The 17,791-nt window shown below is 51.4% G+C and overlaps 3 protein-coding genes and 1 long non-coding RNA gene across 7 annotated transcripts in view; 3 read left to right on the top strand and 1 right to left on the bottom strand.

The window, feature by feature from the left end:
• The window catches only part of HOXC4 (homeobox C4), a 61,628-nt gene that overhangs the window by 2,332 nt on the left and 41,505 nt on the right, over window positions 1–17,791 (top strand). The window lies entirely within an intron of this gene.
• Window positions 3,031–3,709, bottom strand: LOC311578643. The gene is made up of 2 exons (XR_014772919.1): window positions 3,572–3,709; window positions 3,031–3,140 (listed from the first exon to the last, which is right to left on the bottom strand). It is a non-coding gene; the product is annotated as an uncharacterized lncRNA (long non-coding RNA).
• HOXC9 (homeobox C9) lies at window positions 4,053–7,269 on the top strand. Its single transcript, XM_084748622.1, has 2 exons — window positions 4,053–4,596; window positions 6,362–7,269. Exons 1-2 carry the CDS (start codon window positions 4,059–4,061, stop codon window positions 6,604–6,606), a joined length of 783 nt encoding a protein of 260 aa, XP_084604748.1. The 5' UTR covers window positions 4,053–4,058; the 3' UTR covers window positions 6,607–7,269.
• HOXC8 (homeobox C8) lies at window positions 12,847–17,791 on the top strand. Its single transcript, XM_084802874.1, has 2 exons — window positions 12,847–13,679; window positions 15,036–17,791. The coding sequence occupies exons 1-2, from the start codon at window positions 13,244–13,246 to the stop codon at window positions 15,326–15,328; spliced, it is 729 nt and encodes a 242-aa protein (XP_084659000.1). The 5' UTR covers window positions 12,847–13,243; the 3' UTR covers window positions 15,329–17,791.

Genomic DNA, 17,791 nt, shown 5'->3' with positions numbered 1-17,791 from the left:
GCATAGGCAAAGCCTGTTTTAAATTTAATCCGAACTTGACGGTGTGGATTGAACCGGAGGGAATTTAAATCATTAAAAGGGAGACGCTCGGCAGGGGGAGGGGGTGATGACTCTAACCTATCCGTTTGTCTGTCCTTCCCACGGTGCTAGCTTGATTGTGGTCTCAATTGCCCAGGTTTGAGGTGATAGAGGAAGTGCGCCCCTCCTCCCTTCAGGGGGACTCCTGTCCTGTGCCCATTGAAATCTGTTGGGGTGGTGGTGGTGGTGGTGGTGTAGGGTGAAGGGTAAGAACTCCAGTAAATACAGAAAAGTCAGCTAGAACTGAGCTTTCTTTGCCTCTCCTCAGCAGTGACTCCCAGCTTTGCCCCTGGTCTCTCGGGTTGCCCCAGTAGTGCTAAGAAAAAACTGAGAGGAGTGGGATAGATCAGAGTCTTAGATTAGAACAGGAGATCAGCAAGAGTAATTGAACCCCAAGATCAGACCCTCCTTCTTAACATCCCCCAGATCCTTGCACCCCCCCCCCCATCTACATGCCTAGCTTTAGGGGAAACTTAAAAGCCCATTTCCCAGCCCTGACCTGCCAGCCTCTAAATATGAAGCCTGGGAGATATAATCCACATGCAGGGCCTGGGCCTGGCGGGCTCTGGACTCCCAGTCTCTAACCAGACCTTAAGGCCGCCTCTTTCTGAGAGGCAAAACAGAATTGGGACCTTGGTGAGGAGGGGCCTGTGGGCGAGGCCTGTTTCCTGGTCCACAGCTGTGCCACGCTTCTGAGTGAGGAGGCTCTGGAGTTCTTGCTCCCAAAAGGAAGGACTGGCAACAGTCTTTCTTCTGCTTCCTGGGGGATTTGATAGGCAGCAGGGATCGCTGGGTGGTGGTGCTCCTGACTGCCCAGCTGCTGCAGCCTCTGCAGGGTAGGCAGGCTGGATGTACAGGCTGCCGCTCAGTTGAAAAGAAGGCGGTGTTCAAAGGAGGAAGAGAGAAGGGAGGGTCTCATTACAGCAAAGATGTCTATAAGAGGGGCTTCTCCAAATAGAAGACGCCCATAGTAGAGGGTCTTAGGACTTCTGTTCGGGAACACTGAGGTAGAGACAGAGAAGCCCTGTGCCCAGTGAAGATGTGGAGGATGAGCAGGCATGTGTCTCTTTCCTCTCCTATGTCTTCCTCTTTACTAGACTGTATCTCAGCCCTCAACAGCCAGGGTGGCTGCTGGGCTAATGTCAGATTTTCGGAGGCCTAGTACACCCACCGGAACAGGTCTCCCATTGGAGTAGGAAAGGAGGCCTCTTACTCCTTTGTGTCCAGACTGAGTGGCCGCCGCGCCTGGAGCGGTCCCGCGGCAAAGCCCCGGCTAGCAAGAGAAGTGCACAATGCCATGGCTGCTAGCTAGCCTAAACCCTGCCTCATCCTGCCGTGCCACGCTGCCTTTCCCTCCCTTGCTTTTTGAAAGCCTACCTTTCCTTGCTTTTAGGTCTCTTTATCTTGCCTGCCCTCTTTCCCTTAATTCTCCCCCCCCTCCTTCTTTATCCTGACTCTTCTGTTTCTTCCTCCTCCAGTCTGGTGCCCTGTTTAAGTTGGTCTGTCTCAGGCTCTGATACTCTTAGGCTCTGTCCCCTGATGTCTTCTTGGTCGCATTCTGGCCCCGGGCCCCAATGAAGACTAAAATGCCTGTGCTCAGCTGCCAGCAGCCGCCCAAGAGCCAGGCAGGGTCCCCAGTCACCCATGGCTGGGGGAGGTGCTGACTATGCTAGAGACTTGGAGAAAAAAGCCTCTGCAATGAGACTGGAACCTCCTGTCTCTTCCTTGAACTAACTAGTGAGGGAGATTTTTTTTGATTGACAGCTTAACATGACTACATCAAGGCCAAAGAGATACTCTGTTTCTCACTGTAATTTGGAGTTTCCAGCCAGTACAGCCCCAAAGAGAAGACCTAGACGGCTGAGGAGAATCAGTCTGAGGCTCTGAGTGCCTCTCCCTAATTAGACACTTCCCTGCACACACACACATACACACACACACACACACACACACACACACACACCACACCACACCACACCATGCCTTGGGGGAAAAAACAAAAAACAAACAAACAAAAAACAGCCATGGTATACAGAAAGGAAGAAGCAGAGGATGGGGTCCCCAGGGATTGGGGAGGGCTCCTGTGGGTCTTGAGCCTATCTCCCCAACTTTCTTGCCCCCAAAACAGACACACCATCCTATCTGGCACTTCCTCGTGTTGGAGGAGATAGAGGGAGGAATGTAGAAAACCAGCCCCATTCCCATCTCACACTTAGAGTTTGGTCTGGTCCAAGGGACTGGAGAGAGGGAGAAAGGTAGGCTTTAGTGGGTCTGGGAAAGCCTCTAACCTGCTGCCTCCAAAGCCTCAGCTCCTGCCTGTTTCTCCTCTCATAGGCTCTTCCCTTCGACCCTGAGATTGTACTCTTCCTTCAGACCCATTCTACCCTGCCTGGGTGCAGCCGAATCTCTGAGGGTATCACCTGTCCCATTTTTTCCCATAACCAACCTCTTCTCCCCTGTCCTGCACCCATACTGAGGATTTTTCTGCCTGCCTAAAGATCTCCATTTGCTAAACCACCACAGGAGGTCTGCTGAAAGCCTAGGCTGTATGTGTGTGTGTGTGTGTGTGTGTGTGTGTGTGTGTGTGTGTGTGCGTGCAGCAAACCCCATATTCAAGGGGAAGGGTAGCAGTCAACTTATTGGGAAGGTGGAGTCCAAGTTGTCTGATATTTTCCTTTCAATCATTCTGCCACCTCCTGAATTTTTCCACCCAATCCCAAAGAAATCGCTTTCTTCCATGCCTCTGTTGCCTTTTTCCCCCGTTCCAAAAACAGCCTACAATTTTATTTAATGAAAGACACATTTATGAACAATCAAATGATCCTCATAAAAATTTTATTGAAGGACGTAAAAACAAGCTACTTGCCCACGACCGAGGTCGCTCTCTCGATTTACCCGTTCTCACCCTGGCTCTCTGCAGACAGAACCTCCGAGTGACTTCTTTTTTTTGGGGGGGGGGGCGTGTCGCAGAGATGAACCTGGGGGCCAAAGGAAGGTGAGCAGGCAGATGCGATGGGAATGCCCCGCTTAAGTTGTCTAGCTCTCCTCTCCACTTCTTCAAGCTGGCAAAGAAACAGAGACAATAAATTTTAAATAAAGGCTTGTATATCTGTGCCAAAGCAAGAGGAGACTTGTGAGGCTCGTGGTAAAGGTGTGTGAGACCCCAAGCTCGACTCCTCCCACCCCACAGACCACCTTTCCCAAGCTTCCCATACCCCAGAATTGGGGAGCTGAGCTGGCCAGTGGCAGAGAACTCTCCCCTTTTCCTCTGTCCCTCCCTCCATCCCAGCTTGTTCAGTCTCCTCCCATCCTCCCTCCCTCACTGCTGGTGCTGCTGTTCCTGAAAGAAATACATACATACACAGTATTTAAAAACGCATTTTTAAAAGCCACGTTCCGAACTGACAATCGCTGATCTCCGTTCACTCAGAGACCGCAGGAGCGTCCGGGCCGACAGAGACAGATTACGTCAAGAAATAGTTCCTCCACTTACCTCGTCCGGCCTCCCCGCCCCTGTGGGGCTCCCCAGCCTGTTCAGCTCTAGGGGTCCAGGAACCCTGGTTTCTGGAGCTGGCATTTTCACCTTGTTTTTTTTTTTTAACCCTCATGGTAGGGGGAGCCATCTGCTTTTGGCTGCACATGTCGGGGGGGGGGCTTCCCTGATGAGATATGATTCGTCCTGGGGAGGGGCTGTCCGGCGCCTTGGGTCCAGAGTTGCAGACCGCCAGGAAAACGCAGGTCGCGGGGATCAGCAGAGAGAAGGGGGTGGTAAAGGGGGAAAAAAGCAAGGGGGAAAAAAGCCCCTGCGCATTGATCCGCGCCGTATTTTTGGGTAAATACGATCACGTGGGGGCTGGGGAACCAATGAGCTGCCGGGAAATGGCTGGAAAAATAATTACCTGCCTTGATTGTTCTGTGAGCAGATAAAAAGTACATATACAGTTCATACAATAATCTTATGTATGTAAAACCCTGTTACGATGTCGGCGACGGGGCCCATCAGTAACTATTACGTGGACTCGCTCATCTCTCACGACAATGAAGACCTCCTAGCGTCCAGGTTTCCGGCCACCGGGGCTCACCCTGCCGCCGCCAGACCCAGCGGCTTGGTGCCGGACTGTAGCGATTTTCCGTCCTGTAGCTTCGCGCCCAAGCCGGCCGTGTTCAGCACGTCGTGGGCGCCCGTGCCCTCGCAGTCGTCCGTGGTCTATCACCCTTACGGCCCCCAGCCCCACCTCGGCGCCGACACGCGCTACATGCGGACTTGGCTCGAGCCGCTGTCCGGCGCCGTCTCCTTCCCTAGCTTCCCGGCCGGGGGCCGTCATTACGCCCTCAAGCCCGACGCCTATCCCGGGCGCCGCGCCGACTGCGGCCCGGGCGACGGCCGCAGCTACCCGGACTACATGTACGGCTCGCCCGGGGAGCTGCGCGACCGCGCCCCGCAAACGCTGCCCTCGCCCGAGGCGGACGCGCTGGCCGGCAGCAAGCACAAAGAGGAGAAGGCCGACCTGGACCCTAGTAAGTTGGGAGCAATTTTCCTTTACAACTGGCGCGGGAGGGGAGGGGAGGCCAGGCGGGGGCAGCCGGATTACAGCCCTTCGGAACGGCGCGGGCAGAGCAGGAGAGGGGTGAGGGCAAGGGGGTGAGGACTCAATAAAAGCGAATTACCTTGGGGAGCTCTCTGGGGCAGGAAGGTCTGAGAAGGGGCCCAGGCAGCCAGGTTGAGGGAGGACCAGTTAGAGGGGCTCCTCTCCTAGGGATTGGCTTTGAAGGAAAACCCCTGAGTCCCCCTTTTAGGGCAAGCTTTTTGGCTCAGTGGTCACTTTCTGGTGGAGGAAAAAAATGCAAACCGGGACAGGGGCTGAGGATAATTTTGTGGTTTGAAAAAGGACAAGGCAGAGGTGAGGAGGACGCTTGGAGCAAAGGGAGAGAAATTGCCCCTACCTCCCAGCCTGCTTGTGGGTCTTCATCCCACTAGGGATTTCTACAACACAAGGTCCATTGAATTCTCCCCCAGGAGAAGAATCTGGGGGTGCGCGCCCTAGGAACTTAAGTCAGGACTTCCAGACCTAAGTGGGAGAGAAGTAAGGTCCGAGTTTTCTTAAACTTGAAAACCCACTTTTAAGAGTCCAGAGGAGAAAGAGTTGTGAGGGGTTAGGACTGTGGAACAGGAATTAATCTTCAGAGTGAAGAAACACACACGCACACAGGGAGAGAGAGAGGGAGAGAGACAGAGACAGAGACAGAGACAGACAGAGAGACAGAGACAGAGAGACACAGAGAGAGGGAGAGACAGACAAGGGAAGACTGAGACACCAATTAGGGCAGCAAGAACATTCTGAATGCTGCATAGAAGAGGGGTGACCATGGTAGGTGAAGAGGTAGGGGCAGGTGTAAGCTGCAGGGTCAAAGAAGGTGAGGGTGAGGATAAAGGAGAAACAGCAGGGGAGGGTGCAGTCCTCTGGGTGTGAGGAAGTGTCTAGGGAGGGGGATCCTCAGGAGGAGACTTCAGGAAATCTTTTCCTCTACCTCCATAAGGGGCCAGGGCCTAATTATACCCCTCTGAAGGCTTCCCTCCCTGCCCTCAGCTACTCCCATAAACCTGAAATTGGAGGGTTGTCTCCTGCAGAGCCTGTCCTGGGGCTGGCCGGAGTGGGGGGGGGATGGACACTGGAGTCCAACAGATATGGGAGAGCCTTTCTCCAAGGCCAGCAGCTCTCTAAGGAGAGGTTTCCCCCATCCTAACATCACCCTGACAATTCGCCTCAGCAGGGTTGAATTCTGAGCGGGAGATGGGTACTGGAAAGAAGTGAGGGTTTAGGGTTTCTCAGGGTCAGGAAACAGAACTGCATCTCAGGACTTTGGTCGTGGGCTGTGAGAATGGGAGGGGAAAGAGGGGGAGTGGGAAGGAGAGGGACCTTGCTATAAAAATAAAGAGCAAGAGAGAGAAGCGTTTATGGGCCTATGAAACGGTTGGGAATTTGGACTTTTTATGAGGATATTCTCAAATTACTACTCTTGAAGCTGAGGACCAGACCATAGGGGCTTTGGTAGCTTCAATTTTACTACAGTTTTAGGTGCTGGAAACTGAACAGGGGGAGGGGACTTGGGGCAGAATGCAAAAGAGAAAGGAGGAAATGCCTCAAGCCAAAAAAAAAAAAGTGTCCAAATTCAGGTTCAATTATTGAGTTTGGGGAGCTTGACTAAGCCTAGGGGTGGGGTGACAGAGTTACTAAGCTGGAAAGGGGACACTACTGACCCTTGCCTGTGTTTGGCCCTCCAGGCAACCCTGTGGCTAACTGGATCCACGCACGTTCCACAAGGAAGAAACGCTGCCCCTACACCAAGTACCAGACGCTGGAACTGGAGAAGGAGTTTCTCTTCAATATGTATTTAACCAGGGACCGTCGGTACGAGGTGGCCCGGGTTCTCAATCTCACTGAGCGGCAGGTCAAAATCTGGTTTCAGAACCGGAGGATGAAGATGAAAAAGATGAATAAAGAGAAAACCGACAAGGAGCAATCCTAAGCCCTGCCCCAGCCTGCTGCCTCCGCACAGCCAAGGGAAACACAGAAACCCCACAAAAATGCCCCAACCCAGGCGGGAAAAAGCACGAAAAGAAAAGGAAAGAGCAAGATAGAGAAAAGCCCACCGTCTTTTTAAAAAAAGAAAAGAAAAAAATAAGGAAGGGGAAAATGCAAACTCTTGCGATGTGGGAGGGTTAAGTGTTGAGAATTGGTGTTTAGGGTTAGTTCTATCCATCGAGGAGGCAGGAGAGAAGCCGCGTTCTCTTCCCCAGCGCAAACGAAATAAATGACACACACAAATGTGATTTTTTTCCTTCTTTCTTCAGAGAAGCCAGTATTTGAGAATCAATCTCTCTCTCTCTCTCTCTCTCTCTCTCTCTCTCTCTCTCTCTCTCTCTCTCCTCTTTGGTCTGGGCCATTCCTTCCTGGGCCTTGGGCGCTCTGCGGGCAGATTTCTTACAAAAAGACACACACAATGATGATTCCCAGCCCAGAGCTGAGGGATGAGGGCCGGACTGCCTGCACTAGCAGGCTGGTGCCTCAGGCATGTACAGAGCAGTGTTCTCCTTGCCCCAATGTTCCTGTCCATCTTCCTGTAAAGTGCTTTTGTTTGTTACAGTAGAACAACTCTGTTAATATATTGAAGACACTTAAAAAAAAAAAAACCAGAAACCCAACTACATCTAGTTCTCATCATTTTTCTCCTCCATGGTTCCGTTGACGAGTGCTTAAGTACTCTAAGGGAAACTGGAGCTAGCTGGGGGGACTCCTTCTACCACAGAAGGGCAAATGCCTACCGACCAGGCAGAAAGCGGGTGGGGGCGCCTGGGGAGGGGTGGAGGCTGCTGAGGCAGAGGCCTAGCTCGTGCAAGCCCCGGCTGGCTGCCTGTGAGTTTCCCAGTGGCTTGGTGGAGCGTGTGTGGGGAGCACTGCATGAATGGTTTTGCTGGCTGTAATTAATTGTAATAATTTATGAGTACATGAGATTGGAGAGAAGAGATAGGTGAAGATGAAAGTTGGGTGCTGGGTGAAGGCCCAGACTGGCTTCTTGCCTCCCTGTTTTGATGCTGTGGTGCTTTCAGGGTTGGCTGAGAAAGAAAGGGGAGTGGGTGGTCAGCTAGGAGGAGAGGCCATGCAGGCCTCAGGAAACCCTGGGGGATGGCACTGGCTCTGAGTGCTGAATGACAAACCGTGGGGAGTAAGGAGGAGGAAGGAAGAAATGAAAATACAAGGAAAAAAAAGACAGACGGATGAAGAAGTGGGAAAGAAAGGAAGGAGAAAATGATGAAAGGGGCGAAAACAATATAAACAAATATGGTGATATATAGTCAATATAAACAAATATAGTGATATATAGTCAATATAAACAAAATTAGTTCCTTCTCAAGGAATTCATTCCCAGCTCTCTTCTGCTTCTCCCTCTCCTCTCTCCTCCCTCCCTCCCACTCCCTCCCTCCCTCCCTCTCTCCTCTTCCTCCTCCTCCTTCTTCTTTTCTCTCTCTCTCTCTCTCTCTCTCTCTCTCTCTCTCTCTCTCTCTCTCTCTCTTGTTTGAGTATTAATCAGGGTGACTAAGGTCACCTAAGCAGCACTCCTAGTGAGTAGTGAGGGCTAGGCATTAGCCAGTAGTGGGATACTCTCTGGTGGCTGTATGACCCCAAGCACAGAGGTGTTGATACGTATAGGGTTGGGTGACTCCACTGCACCCTTTCTAGAACCTTCTCCCTCTGGAGCAGTTGTAATGGGCTAATCAGAAGCAGACAGCGCTGCGGAGTCTGCCTCAGCTCAGCGCCCCTTTTCTCAGAAATCCCCCAATCTGGAAACTATTAAAATTAGACTGTTTGAAATATAGCTCTTTAATATCTCGTCCACTCTGCCAAGGACACAGGGTGTCGCTCTGAATACTTGGAGGACACCACCTAAAAGAATATAATTGGGAGGTCTACTGTGTTGTTCCCTCCAAAGCATCCCGTCAGGATTGGTAGACACTTATAGGGACAGTCTCTGCCTCGTTATTTGAATTTCTGTCCTCTTCTTCCAATTTGAAGGGTTGGAATTTTGTTTCCTTAACATTGAGGGGCCTGCAATCAAGTGGCAACAACGGATTTAGCGGTCTTTAATGCATTCACTCTTTCCTGCCTGGTAGACTTCACTCCCACTCCGAACATTGATTCCTTGGTCTTTTGGAAAGGTACTTCGTCTATATTTTCTCACTGCCTCATTCTTCCATTTTGGCCTTTTTTGCTGTGTGGTAACCCTGGCTTAAGTTCTTCACTTGATGAGAACCAAGTCCACCCTTTCTCTCCCTTAGTCTGGCCCAGCAGGATGTGGGTTTCAGGCCTCTCTCCCTGCCTAAGCTCAGCACTGTTTCCCGGCTTCCACCTCGCCGCTGCTCCAAGGCCCTGACGCCCCCTCTCTGCGTCCATCACCGTCAGCGTGGCCGGCTTCCTGAAGCCTGCCCTCTGAAGCAGGCCTTGCTGCCGGCAGGCAAGAGGGCCTCAGAGCTTTTGGACCCCGGAAGTGAATGCAGAGTAGGCCCACCTTTTAATCCCGATTTTCCAGCCTCCAGATCAGGATTAGATTCGATTTTATTCCTTGCCATTTATGAATTAAAACAACATGACACACATCTGGGGAGAGAAAGGAAAGCACGCTAGAAGAGAGGGGCTAACAAGCGCCCGCCTCCCCTCTTCACCCCTCCCACCTCTCCTCTGCTCCTTTGTCGGAATCACAAAACCCTAAAGGTTGTCCCACTTGGAAAGGCAGAGGATAGGTACATTTCCGTAGCCCAGAAATGCCACTTTTATGGCCCTGTTTGTCTCCCTGCTCTAGGTTCTGAATGAAGCCGAACAAAACAGCAGTGCGGAGCTGGCTAGACGTCTGGGCTTAATTGTTTTATGGTTTAAATAAGGTGCGCACTTTCCTTTGAAATCGGATTATAGGAATGTTTTGTCTATGGCCTACGAAGATCAGGACCTCTCTGGCTGAGGGGGAGAGGTGAAGAGCGCGCAAGCTCATTCAGGGGATGGGCTACAAACCCCCAGGGTGGGGGCAGCCTGGGACAGAGTCCCACCCTGAAGTCCTGCAGGCGGCAGAAACAGGCTGCGGCAGGGTAAGAGCGACTGGAAGTTTAGGGTGCGTGCTTGGAGCAGAAGGTCGTGAGATCTTGGGATAGAGTGCATCCGCGTGCGCAAAGGGATTTCTAGACCAGGGGCGGGGGAGGGGGGGGGAAGCCTGAATGGAGGAAGATTCCAGCCATTCTTTTGCGGCCGGTCTCTTTATTCCAGAAAGGAGGGTAACAAGAAGAGGACAGTGTGGAACCTTTCACAAGGTTTATTTTCAAGAATTTAGAAAACCAAAGAACAGAGGCAACCACCTGCCTGGGAATCCTTCTCCTTTGCACAGGTTTAGAGGCTTCTCCCTCCTAACTTGTCACCTTTTAGCTCAGCCTGGGACCGCTACTGGGTTTTCCTCGGCCAGATTGCATTGGAACGAGTGGACGCGAGGTGGCGCTGTTGTTCAATGTTAGAGACAGAGGTCGTACTCAGCTCCCCCCGCCCCCCAGGCTGGGCGCACTGACATTTCAGGCTAGTCTAGGAGCTTTGGCCAGAACCCTGGCTTCTCCTAGCTTCGGGGTCCCACAGCCTCTGAACAAATAAACCTTCTCACCTGCGGGGTGTAAATAATTTGTGAGTGGCAGCGGGAGATGAGCCCTTGCTCTATTGGAAAGCTCAGGAGGAAAAAGAGGGCAGGCATCAAAAATAATCGCTGGTGGAAATGAGGAACAGGTAATTAAGACAAAAAGGAGGAATGACCCGAACAAACGAACATAAGAACATAAACCCGTGGTACCTAAGAGGGCGGTGCAGGCCTCGCGCAGAGGGACAGAGCGGCCGGCGAGGATGACTGCTTGCAGTTCCTTTATTTCCAGGCTCAGAGAGCAAAATAAACCAGAGACGTGTAAGAGAAAATAAATATATAAATAAATAAATGAAAGCTGAGAGAAGCCTCCAAAGGGTAAACCAAGTCCGACCAAGGTTTACAGGACTGATGGGTTCCCGGACAGGCAGTGGTAACGCCACACTCAGGATAGTCGCATTCCAAGACACAAAGGCCCAGAAGAATAGCTCTGTAGCAGTTTTTTTTTCTGGACCATAAAATCTGGAAATAGATTCCCCACCCCCTAAAAGATAAGGCACAGGCCCCAGAGAGGATCCGGACCCTCTGAGCCTCCTTTTTCCAGTCAAAGAAGAGAAAGTATTTATGACAGTCCCCAGTGTCAGATGCTAGGAAGCTATAATCCACCCTGTTCAGCTCTGCACTGAGCAGGCTTCCTCGGATGGACAAAGCTTGAGCCAAAGATGCATCGCAGCAGGCTCTGGTTGGGTGGAGATGCTCTGGGATGCCCTCCACTGCTCTGGACCCTAGGGAGGCTGTAGCCCTGACCTGGGCTCTTTCCTTTTGCTGCTTCAGAGCTTGAGCTTGTGTCCAGGAGTTTGGTCAATTGCTAAGTTCAACAGCGGTGAGTTCCCTGAATGCAAAAGATCCCAATAGGGTCTCTTTTGAGGACACCAGTGAATCTCCTTTTAAAAAAAAAGTGGCTGATAGTACCATTTCCCCAATAATTGTTTAAATAAAAAGACGGGGCAGAATTGCTCTTTTATTCCGTCCTACTGCTATGCTTTCCTTCATGCTCAGAGCCAGCCCAGGGTTGGCTCCATATGGGGTGAGAAAGGAAAAGATCTGGCTTTCTAACCACACCCTACTTCACCCAACCCAGAAACCCCAGGGTGTGGGACAAAGTAAGTTTTTTTTCCTTGATGTAAAAACTTACAAGTGTATATGTTTATCAAGCATTATGTGCCTGGTATGCACGTGTATGTACAGGCATGTGAGTCAGGAAGGCCAGTGTAAAGTGAACATTACACTTGGTGTGTCTTGTGTGTGTGTGTGTGTGTGTGTTCTAAGTGTGTTCCAGGGTGGCCTTGTCACAGTCTCATATACTATAGAGGAAGAAGACAGGAAAAGCATTTATTCATCTTCATTCATGAGCACAATAGCACGCACGCACGCGCGCATGTGCACACACACACACACACACACACACACACACACACACACACACACACACTGCTCTTAAGGCTTTCTTTTCTTCTCTCCCTGAATTAAGCCCACATACTGTAGACAGGATGGCCAGGAAGGGTATTGATAGGCCAGGGCTTGTTTTTTGTTTTTTGTTTTTTTCCCCACTATAATTATCTTGAATTTGTCCAGTCTTGGGCATGGGGATTCCACACACACACACACACACACACCCCGTGCAAAGTGTGGGTAAATATTTAGAGAGTGTCTGTTGATAGTTACTATCCACATCCTGGCCTGGGCAGCCTGCTGGGAGAAGAGGGTGCAGGGCGGCCTGAGGGCCCCTCTACATTGAGCTGGCATTTCCTCTGAGGTGGTGCTTTATGACAACCACTGAGAGGCCTACCCTTGCACCCTTCAGCCCAGCTATAGCATCCGAAAAAGAAATCCCTTGAGTTAGGCTAGGCAGAAGCCTGGGCACATAGGCTATTCCTTTCAGTCCTCATAAACAGCTTTGCTCTCAGATTCTCCCAGCCAAGCTTGCTTGGGTTCCTACTCTTTGAAGGGTCTGCTTTTTGCAGGGGTGATGTGGTCCTGCTGGGGTACATGGAGAGCTCCTACTCCCTACCCAGAGGGGTCAAGGGACAAGAGTCTCCAGAGAGAAGACAGGGCAGCTTCAGACCCTGGAGGGACCAGAGGCTGGAGACTCTGCAGGCTGAAGGGTCTGGGTTACATATTCAGCATGCTGAGCTTCTTCTCAGAGTCCCCAGGTTTCAGGAACCCCAGGGAGCTCATCTTTTGGGTTTAAGGCTCAGCCCTAACTTACTAACGTTCACCCTCTGGGGTCTTCTACCTGTTGAGGTAACCTGAGTTGACCTGATGGCTCAGGTATCTCTCAAAAAGGAAAAAAAGGGGGGCACCTTCAAACTGTAGTGCGCACCTTGGAAAAGCTGGTCTTGGCCATTAGCTGGGACTGGCTCACCACCCCCTACACACACCACACCCCCATCTCTCCCCTCTCCTCCCTCCCTCTCCTCCAGGTCCCCCCAGCCCTGAACCCCTCAACCCTCCCCCTCTTCTCTCTCTCTCTCTCTCTCTCTCTCTCTCTCTCTCTCTCTCTCTCTCTCTCTCTCTCTCTCTCCTCTCTCTCTCCCTCTCTCTCTCTCTTGCCTCTTGCTCTCTCTCTCCCTCTCTCACTCTCTCTCTCTCTTGCTCGCTCCCTCGCTCGCTCGCTCGCCTGTCTTCATGTCGTGGATTGATGAACGCGAATCGCGTGTAAGCGCCGCCACCGCCGGGAGTCTGAGGAATTCGCCTGGGCTGTTAGAGGAAAGAGCTAAGTGAGAGCGCGCGCTCTACCTACCCGACAGTGAGCAGAGCCGCCGCCGCCTGAGCCCGCAGCCGGCACCGCGCCCCCACCTGCCCAGCCCCCAGCCCAGCAGTCCAGCCCGGGGGAACCGGCCAGCTTGGGGTTCGGTCCCGGGGGGAGGGGAGTTTCGGGGATACCGGGCGGGGGAACGTGATCCAAGGGGAGGGGGCCGCGGGTTTTCATGTACCCAGCATGAGCTCCTACTTCGTCAACCCCCTGTTCTCGAAATACAAAGGCGGCGAGTCCCTGGAACCGGCCTATTACGACTGCCGGTTCCCTCAGAGCGTGGGCAGGAGCCATGCGCTGGTGTATGGGCCCGGAGGCTCCGCGCCCGGCTTCCAGCACGCCTCGCACCACGTCCAAGACTTCTTCCACCACGGCACCTCCGGCATCTCCAACTCGGGCTACCAGCAGAACCCATGCTCGCTAAGCTGCCACGGAGACGCCTCCAAATTCTATGGCTACGAGGCGCTCCCCAGACAGTCCCTTTATGGGGCTCAGCAAGAGGCGAGCGTGGTGCAATATCCCGACTGTAAATCCTCCGCCAACACTAACAGTAGCGAAGGACAAGGCCACTTAAATCAGAACTCGTCTCCCAGCCTCATGTTTCCATGGATGAGACCCCACGGTGAGAAGCCTTTTCTCTTTCCCCCTTGGTCTCCCGCGCTTCGGGGTCTCCCCCCTCCTCCCCTGCCTCCTTTTTGTCTGCCCTCGCCTTCCTTCCTGGCTTTGGGGGTCTCTCCCATTCCACTCCAGTGCCTGGGTGGGTTCCTGGAGGTTGAAAGGCTTGGCTGGGGGTGGGGCGGGGTGGGGGCTCCAGAGACAGTGTGAGTGTTGGGGTGAAGGTGGGAGAAAGGTGATGTGTGGGTGCAAAGGGTTAAAAATGGTTTTCTCCATTCCTTCTGTCTCTCTTTCTCCCCCATCTCGAAAGTCAAAGTTGGGGAGGTGGCTGACAAGGGCACCCTGAGTAAACTGAGGCTATCAGTCTTTGAGGCTGGTAGCCAGTTTTCCCAAAGACAACCAGCCAGCCATTCCAAGACAGTGGCCAGACTGCTGGGTCTCCCCTAGCCAGAGAGAGGGGCAAGACCCCCAAGGAAAAACACTCTGGTTCTCTGGGATTTCAACTTCTTCACCTCAGAGAAACAGCCTGAAGGCCACTACCCCAACTTTTCTGTACTTCCTCCAGTTGGGGAGAAGACTGAGAGCCTGAGAAGTGGAAAATCAAAGAGAGGGTGGGGGTGTCACACAAAGTAGGGGCCTCTGAGATCCAGGGAACCCTAGACAGGCTACCCTCCAGTCAAGAACTATGGGGTCTCTTGGCAAGCTGCTCAGGTCATGAGCCCCTCCAAAGGTGGCCCCTCACGGCTCAGTTTCGAAGTACAGGGGGGAAGCGATGACTACAAGTTCCGTCAGGGATGGCTCTTGATTTATTTGTTGGTCTCCAGTTAGCAATCAAGCAGAGCTCTGATACATTCCAGGAGATCAATTATTTTTCTTATTGGAAAAGCATTAGGCAGAGATAGGTAAGGAGGGGGCAGTGGGCAGAGCCCCCTCTCCTTTAACCCTAGCCCCCTTCTTTTGGAAATAGATTGTGTCCCCAGGCTGGCTCACTAAATGCCACTCTGTACTTGTAAACAAAGCTGTAAGGGCCAGGTTGTAGGCCTGAGGGACCCTGCAAGGCTTCCTTGTCCGTCCCCCCCCCCACCCCCTGCCACCTCAAGCCCTTACTTTTCAGACAGCCACATTCCTTCCCCCTCCCACCTTCACCCACCTCCCAAGGTGAAGGAAGTCAACCCAAAATGTCTCTGGAAACTTTTTCCTGCCCTTGCTTGCCTTCTGCTTTCTGCTGCCGGCCTTATCGGCAGGAGGGAGGGAGGACTGGAAAGAGCCAGGGGGGGGGGACTTTGTAGGAGGCAGAGTAGCTATGTTGTGCGGATGGAGCCCCCCCCCAGACATAACCAGACCGGGGTTCTATTCTGTCCAGCTCCTGGACGGCGCAGTGGACGACAAACTTACAGCCGGTATCAGACCTTGGAACTAGAGAAGGAGTTTCTCTTTAATCCTTATTTGACGAGGAAGCGGCGGATTGAAGTCTCTCACGCCCTGGGACTGACAGAGAGACAAGTGAAGATATGGTTCCAGAATCGGAGGATGAAGTGGAAAAAAGAAAACAACAAAGATAAGCTTCCCGGGGCCCGAGACGAGGAGAAGGCGGAAGAAGAAGGGAACGAGGAAGAGGAGAAAGAAGAGGAGGAAAAGGAAGAAAATAAGGACTGAGAGAAAAGAGGAACAACCCCCCCCCCCCCGCAACTCCCTTGAAGTTTCGTTTTATGGTAGCAGATAAATTGAGAAGTTTACGACTGTCATTTGCTTTTGTAGGGAATAGAATGACACCCACAACTCTAACTACCTGTCAGATAGTTGCAGCTCTGCTTTTATTACCTTTGGATTCCCTCCCTCCGCTCTTTATTTGTCTGGGGGGGGGGGACCTGAGACACAGGGAAAAGTTCTTTTTCACTCCGTGCTCAGCACACACTCACTTGTCGTCCACCCCCCCAACCCGCCCCCTCCCACTTTCTGAGCCCTTCCAGCATTTTAAGGTCTGCACCTTCTCACACACATGGCCCCCACTTCTCTCCACACTCCCACTTCGTCCCTTCTCTGGTATTTGTTTTAAAAGGGACTCCCTCTGAAGATGTAGAAGGTGATTCCTAGCTTTGCTTGTATGCTAGGAATTAGAATACTGGATTAACTTTTTTTTTTTTAATGAAAGGAAAGAAGAAAAATCAGGAAAAGGGAGAAATGAAAGAAAGAAAAAAAAATAAAAAGAAAAGATAGCAAGGAAGATTCCCTTCCCCATCTGAGGCTCCTTCCTTAGAAAACCCTCCTGACTTTCTCTAGGAACCTGATGGAAATCAAGGAGATGTGGGCTTCTCTGTCCATCTCCTTCCCGAGAGGACAATAGCCCCCTCCAATGGTCTCTAAAATCCTGTCTACCCATCCCACAGTCACTTGGGCCCATGCCTTCCTTGCCTTGCCTTTGCTGTTTGATTTCTGTTCTTTTGGGCCCGGTTTCCTCTGAGCTATGTTAGTGTTTGTGCTCAGAAATCACCATAATCATGAAAATAATATACTGATAATAAATCTTTAACATACTACCTAAAGGGAACCTGCAATAATCTTGGGGAAAAAGAGAGAGACAAAATATCCTAATACAGGATAAAAAGAAGGAAAAAAAAAAGAAAAAGAAAGAAAAAGAAAAAAAAAGCAAGAAACCTCCAATGTATTTTATCACTACCTATAGAAAGAAATCCTGCTTTGAGAGCATTTGTAATGCAATTTTGTTGTCGTTTGTTGCTGCTTATTTCACTAAGGGAAAAAAAAAACCCAACAACTGAGACTGCCTAGCCCGCCGGTCTTGTGCGCTTTTATTGTGCTTCTAACCCCAGTAGAGTAGAACTAAACTGCACTGAATGTATAGTTACTCTGTCTTGAATTCTCTGTTTATGCAATGTGCTCGAAAGGAAAAAAAACGTTAAAATATATCTATAATAATAATTTTTGGTCATTTGTCTTTATGTCCAGCTATGAATGTAGATTTTGTGTCCTGAAAGCCCTGTCCCTGGTCCAAGTACTTTGTATTGTATACGTGAGTCATAATAAAAAAAAAAAATGAAAGGAGAAGGAAAAAAAAAACCCTAAAGCTGGAGTGACTTGCTGTTTCTCTACAACTCTCCCCCATTTTCAACTCCTCCCCCTCTTTATTCCCTTTCCTGGCTGTGCAAAGGGCCTGCCCTGATCTGGCTTTGGCTGGTGGGACTTGGAACTCGCAGGGAGAGAAGCTTGGGAGTGGAGCTGGGAGGGCAGAGGACCAGTGTGTGTGTGTGTGTGTGTGTGTGTGTGTGTGTGTGTGTGTGTGTGTTTGGGGGGTTAAGGTGATGAGGGAAAGTCTACTGAAAGGAAGAAGGGTTACCTAGAGTGGTGTTAGTGTCAAAGAGGGTTTGTAGGTGCTGGGACCCCAGTGGGAAGGTGGAGCTTCAGCCCCCCTCCCCCTACCTCCCCTATCTCTGGGCTGGGTCCACATACAGAATCTATCCCCCCTGGGACTGTGCCCTTTCTCCCATGGGCGAAGAGTGAGGTGGTGGGGTTCTTTTCTGATCTTCACAGGTCTCCTGCTTGTGGTCACCCCTTAGCACCCAGTACCCCATCCTGAAATAGTGGAGATGATGTGGGTGGGGTTGGTGTGTGATGCTAAAGGTAGCTGAATCATCAGGAGCAGCGTTTGGTTGAAAAATGCCAAAGTGTGGGGGTGAAGGAAGCTTCTGCGTGGGGCAGAGTCTAAAGGACAGGCAAATGAATAAGTAGTCTTGTGGACCAGCCAGGGTCTGCATCCAGGAATTCAAATCCAACCAGCACAAGGCTATCACTGCCACTCAGCCCCCTTGTGTCCACTTAGCCTCTGTTCTGGCTGTTTCAAGCCAGCTCCTGGCTGGCTTCACTTTGACCATTGGGCAGCTTGCCTGGCCACCACAGTAGGGACCACTGATTTGGGAAGATGGGCCTGCTCAGGACAGTCCCCTTAACCCCAGCCACAGCAGGGTAAAAGGAATCTTTACATTTTCTAAAATAAAAAGTTGAATGCCCAGGAACTTAGGTAGTAAAGGGACCGTTCTGGAGGGTCCCAGGCAGACAAATCTGTTTATGCAAAAAAAAAAAAAAAAAATCTGCTCAAATTCCAGA

This window comes from Acomys minous, assembly GCF_964271855.1.
Source record: "Acomys minous genome assembly, chromosome: 12".
NCBI lineage: Eukaryota > Metazoa > Chordata > Mammalia > Rodentia > Muridae > Acomys > Acomys minous.
The sequence above is the reverse complement of the archived record's forward strand: the minus strand, read 5'-3'. Positions and strand labels throughout refer to the sequence as shown.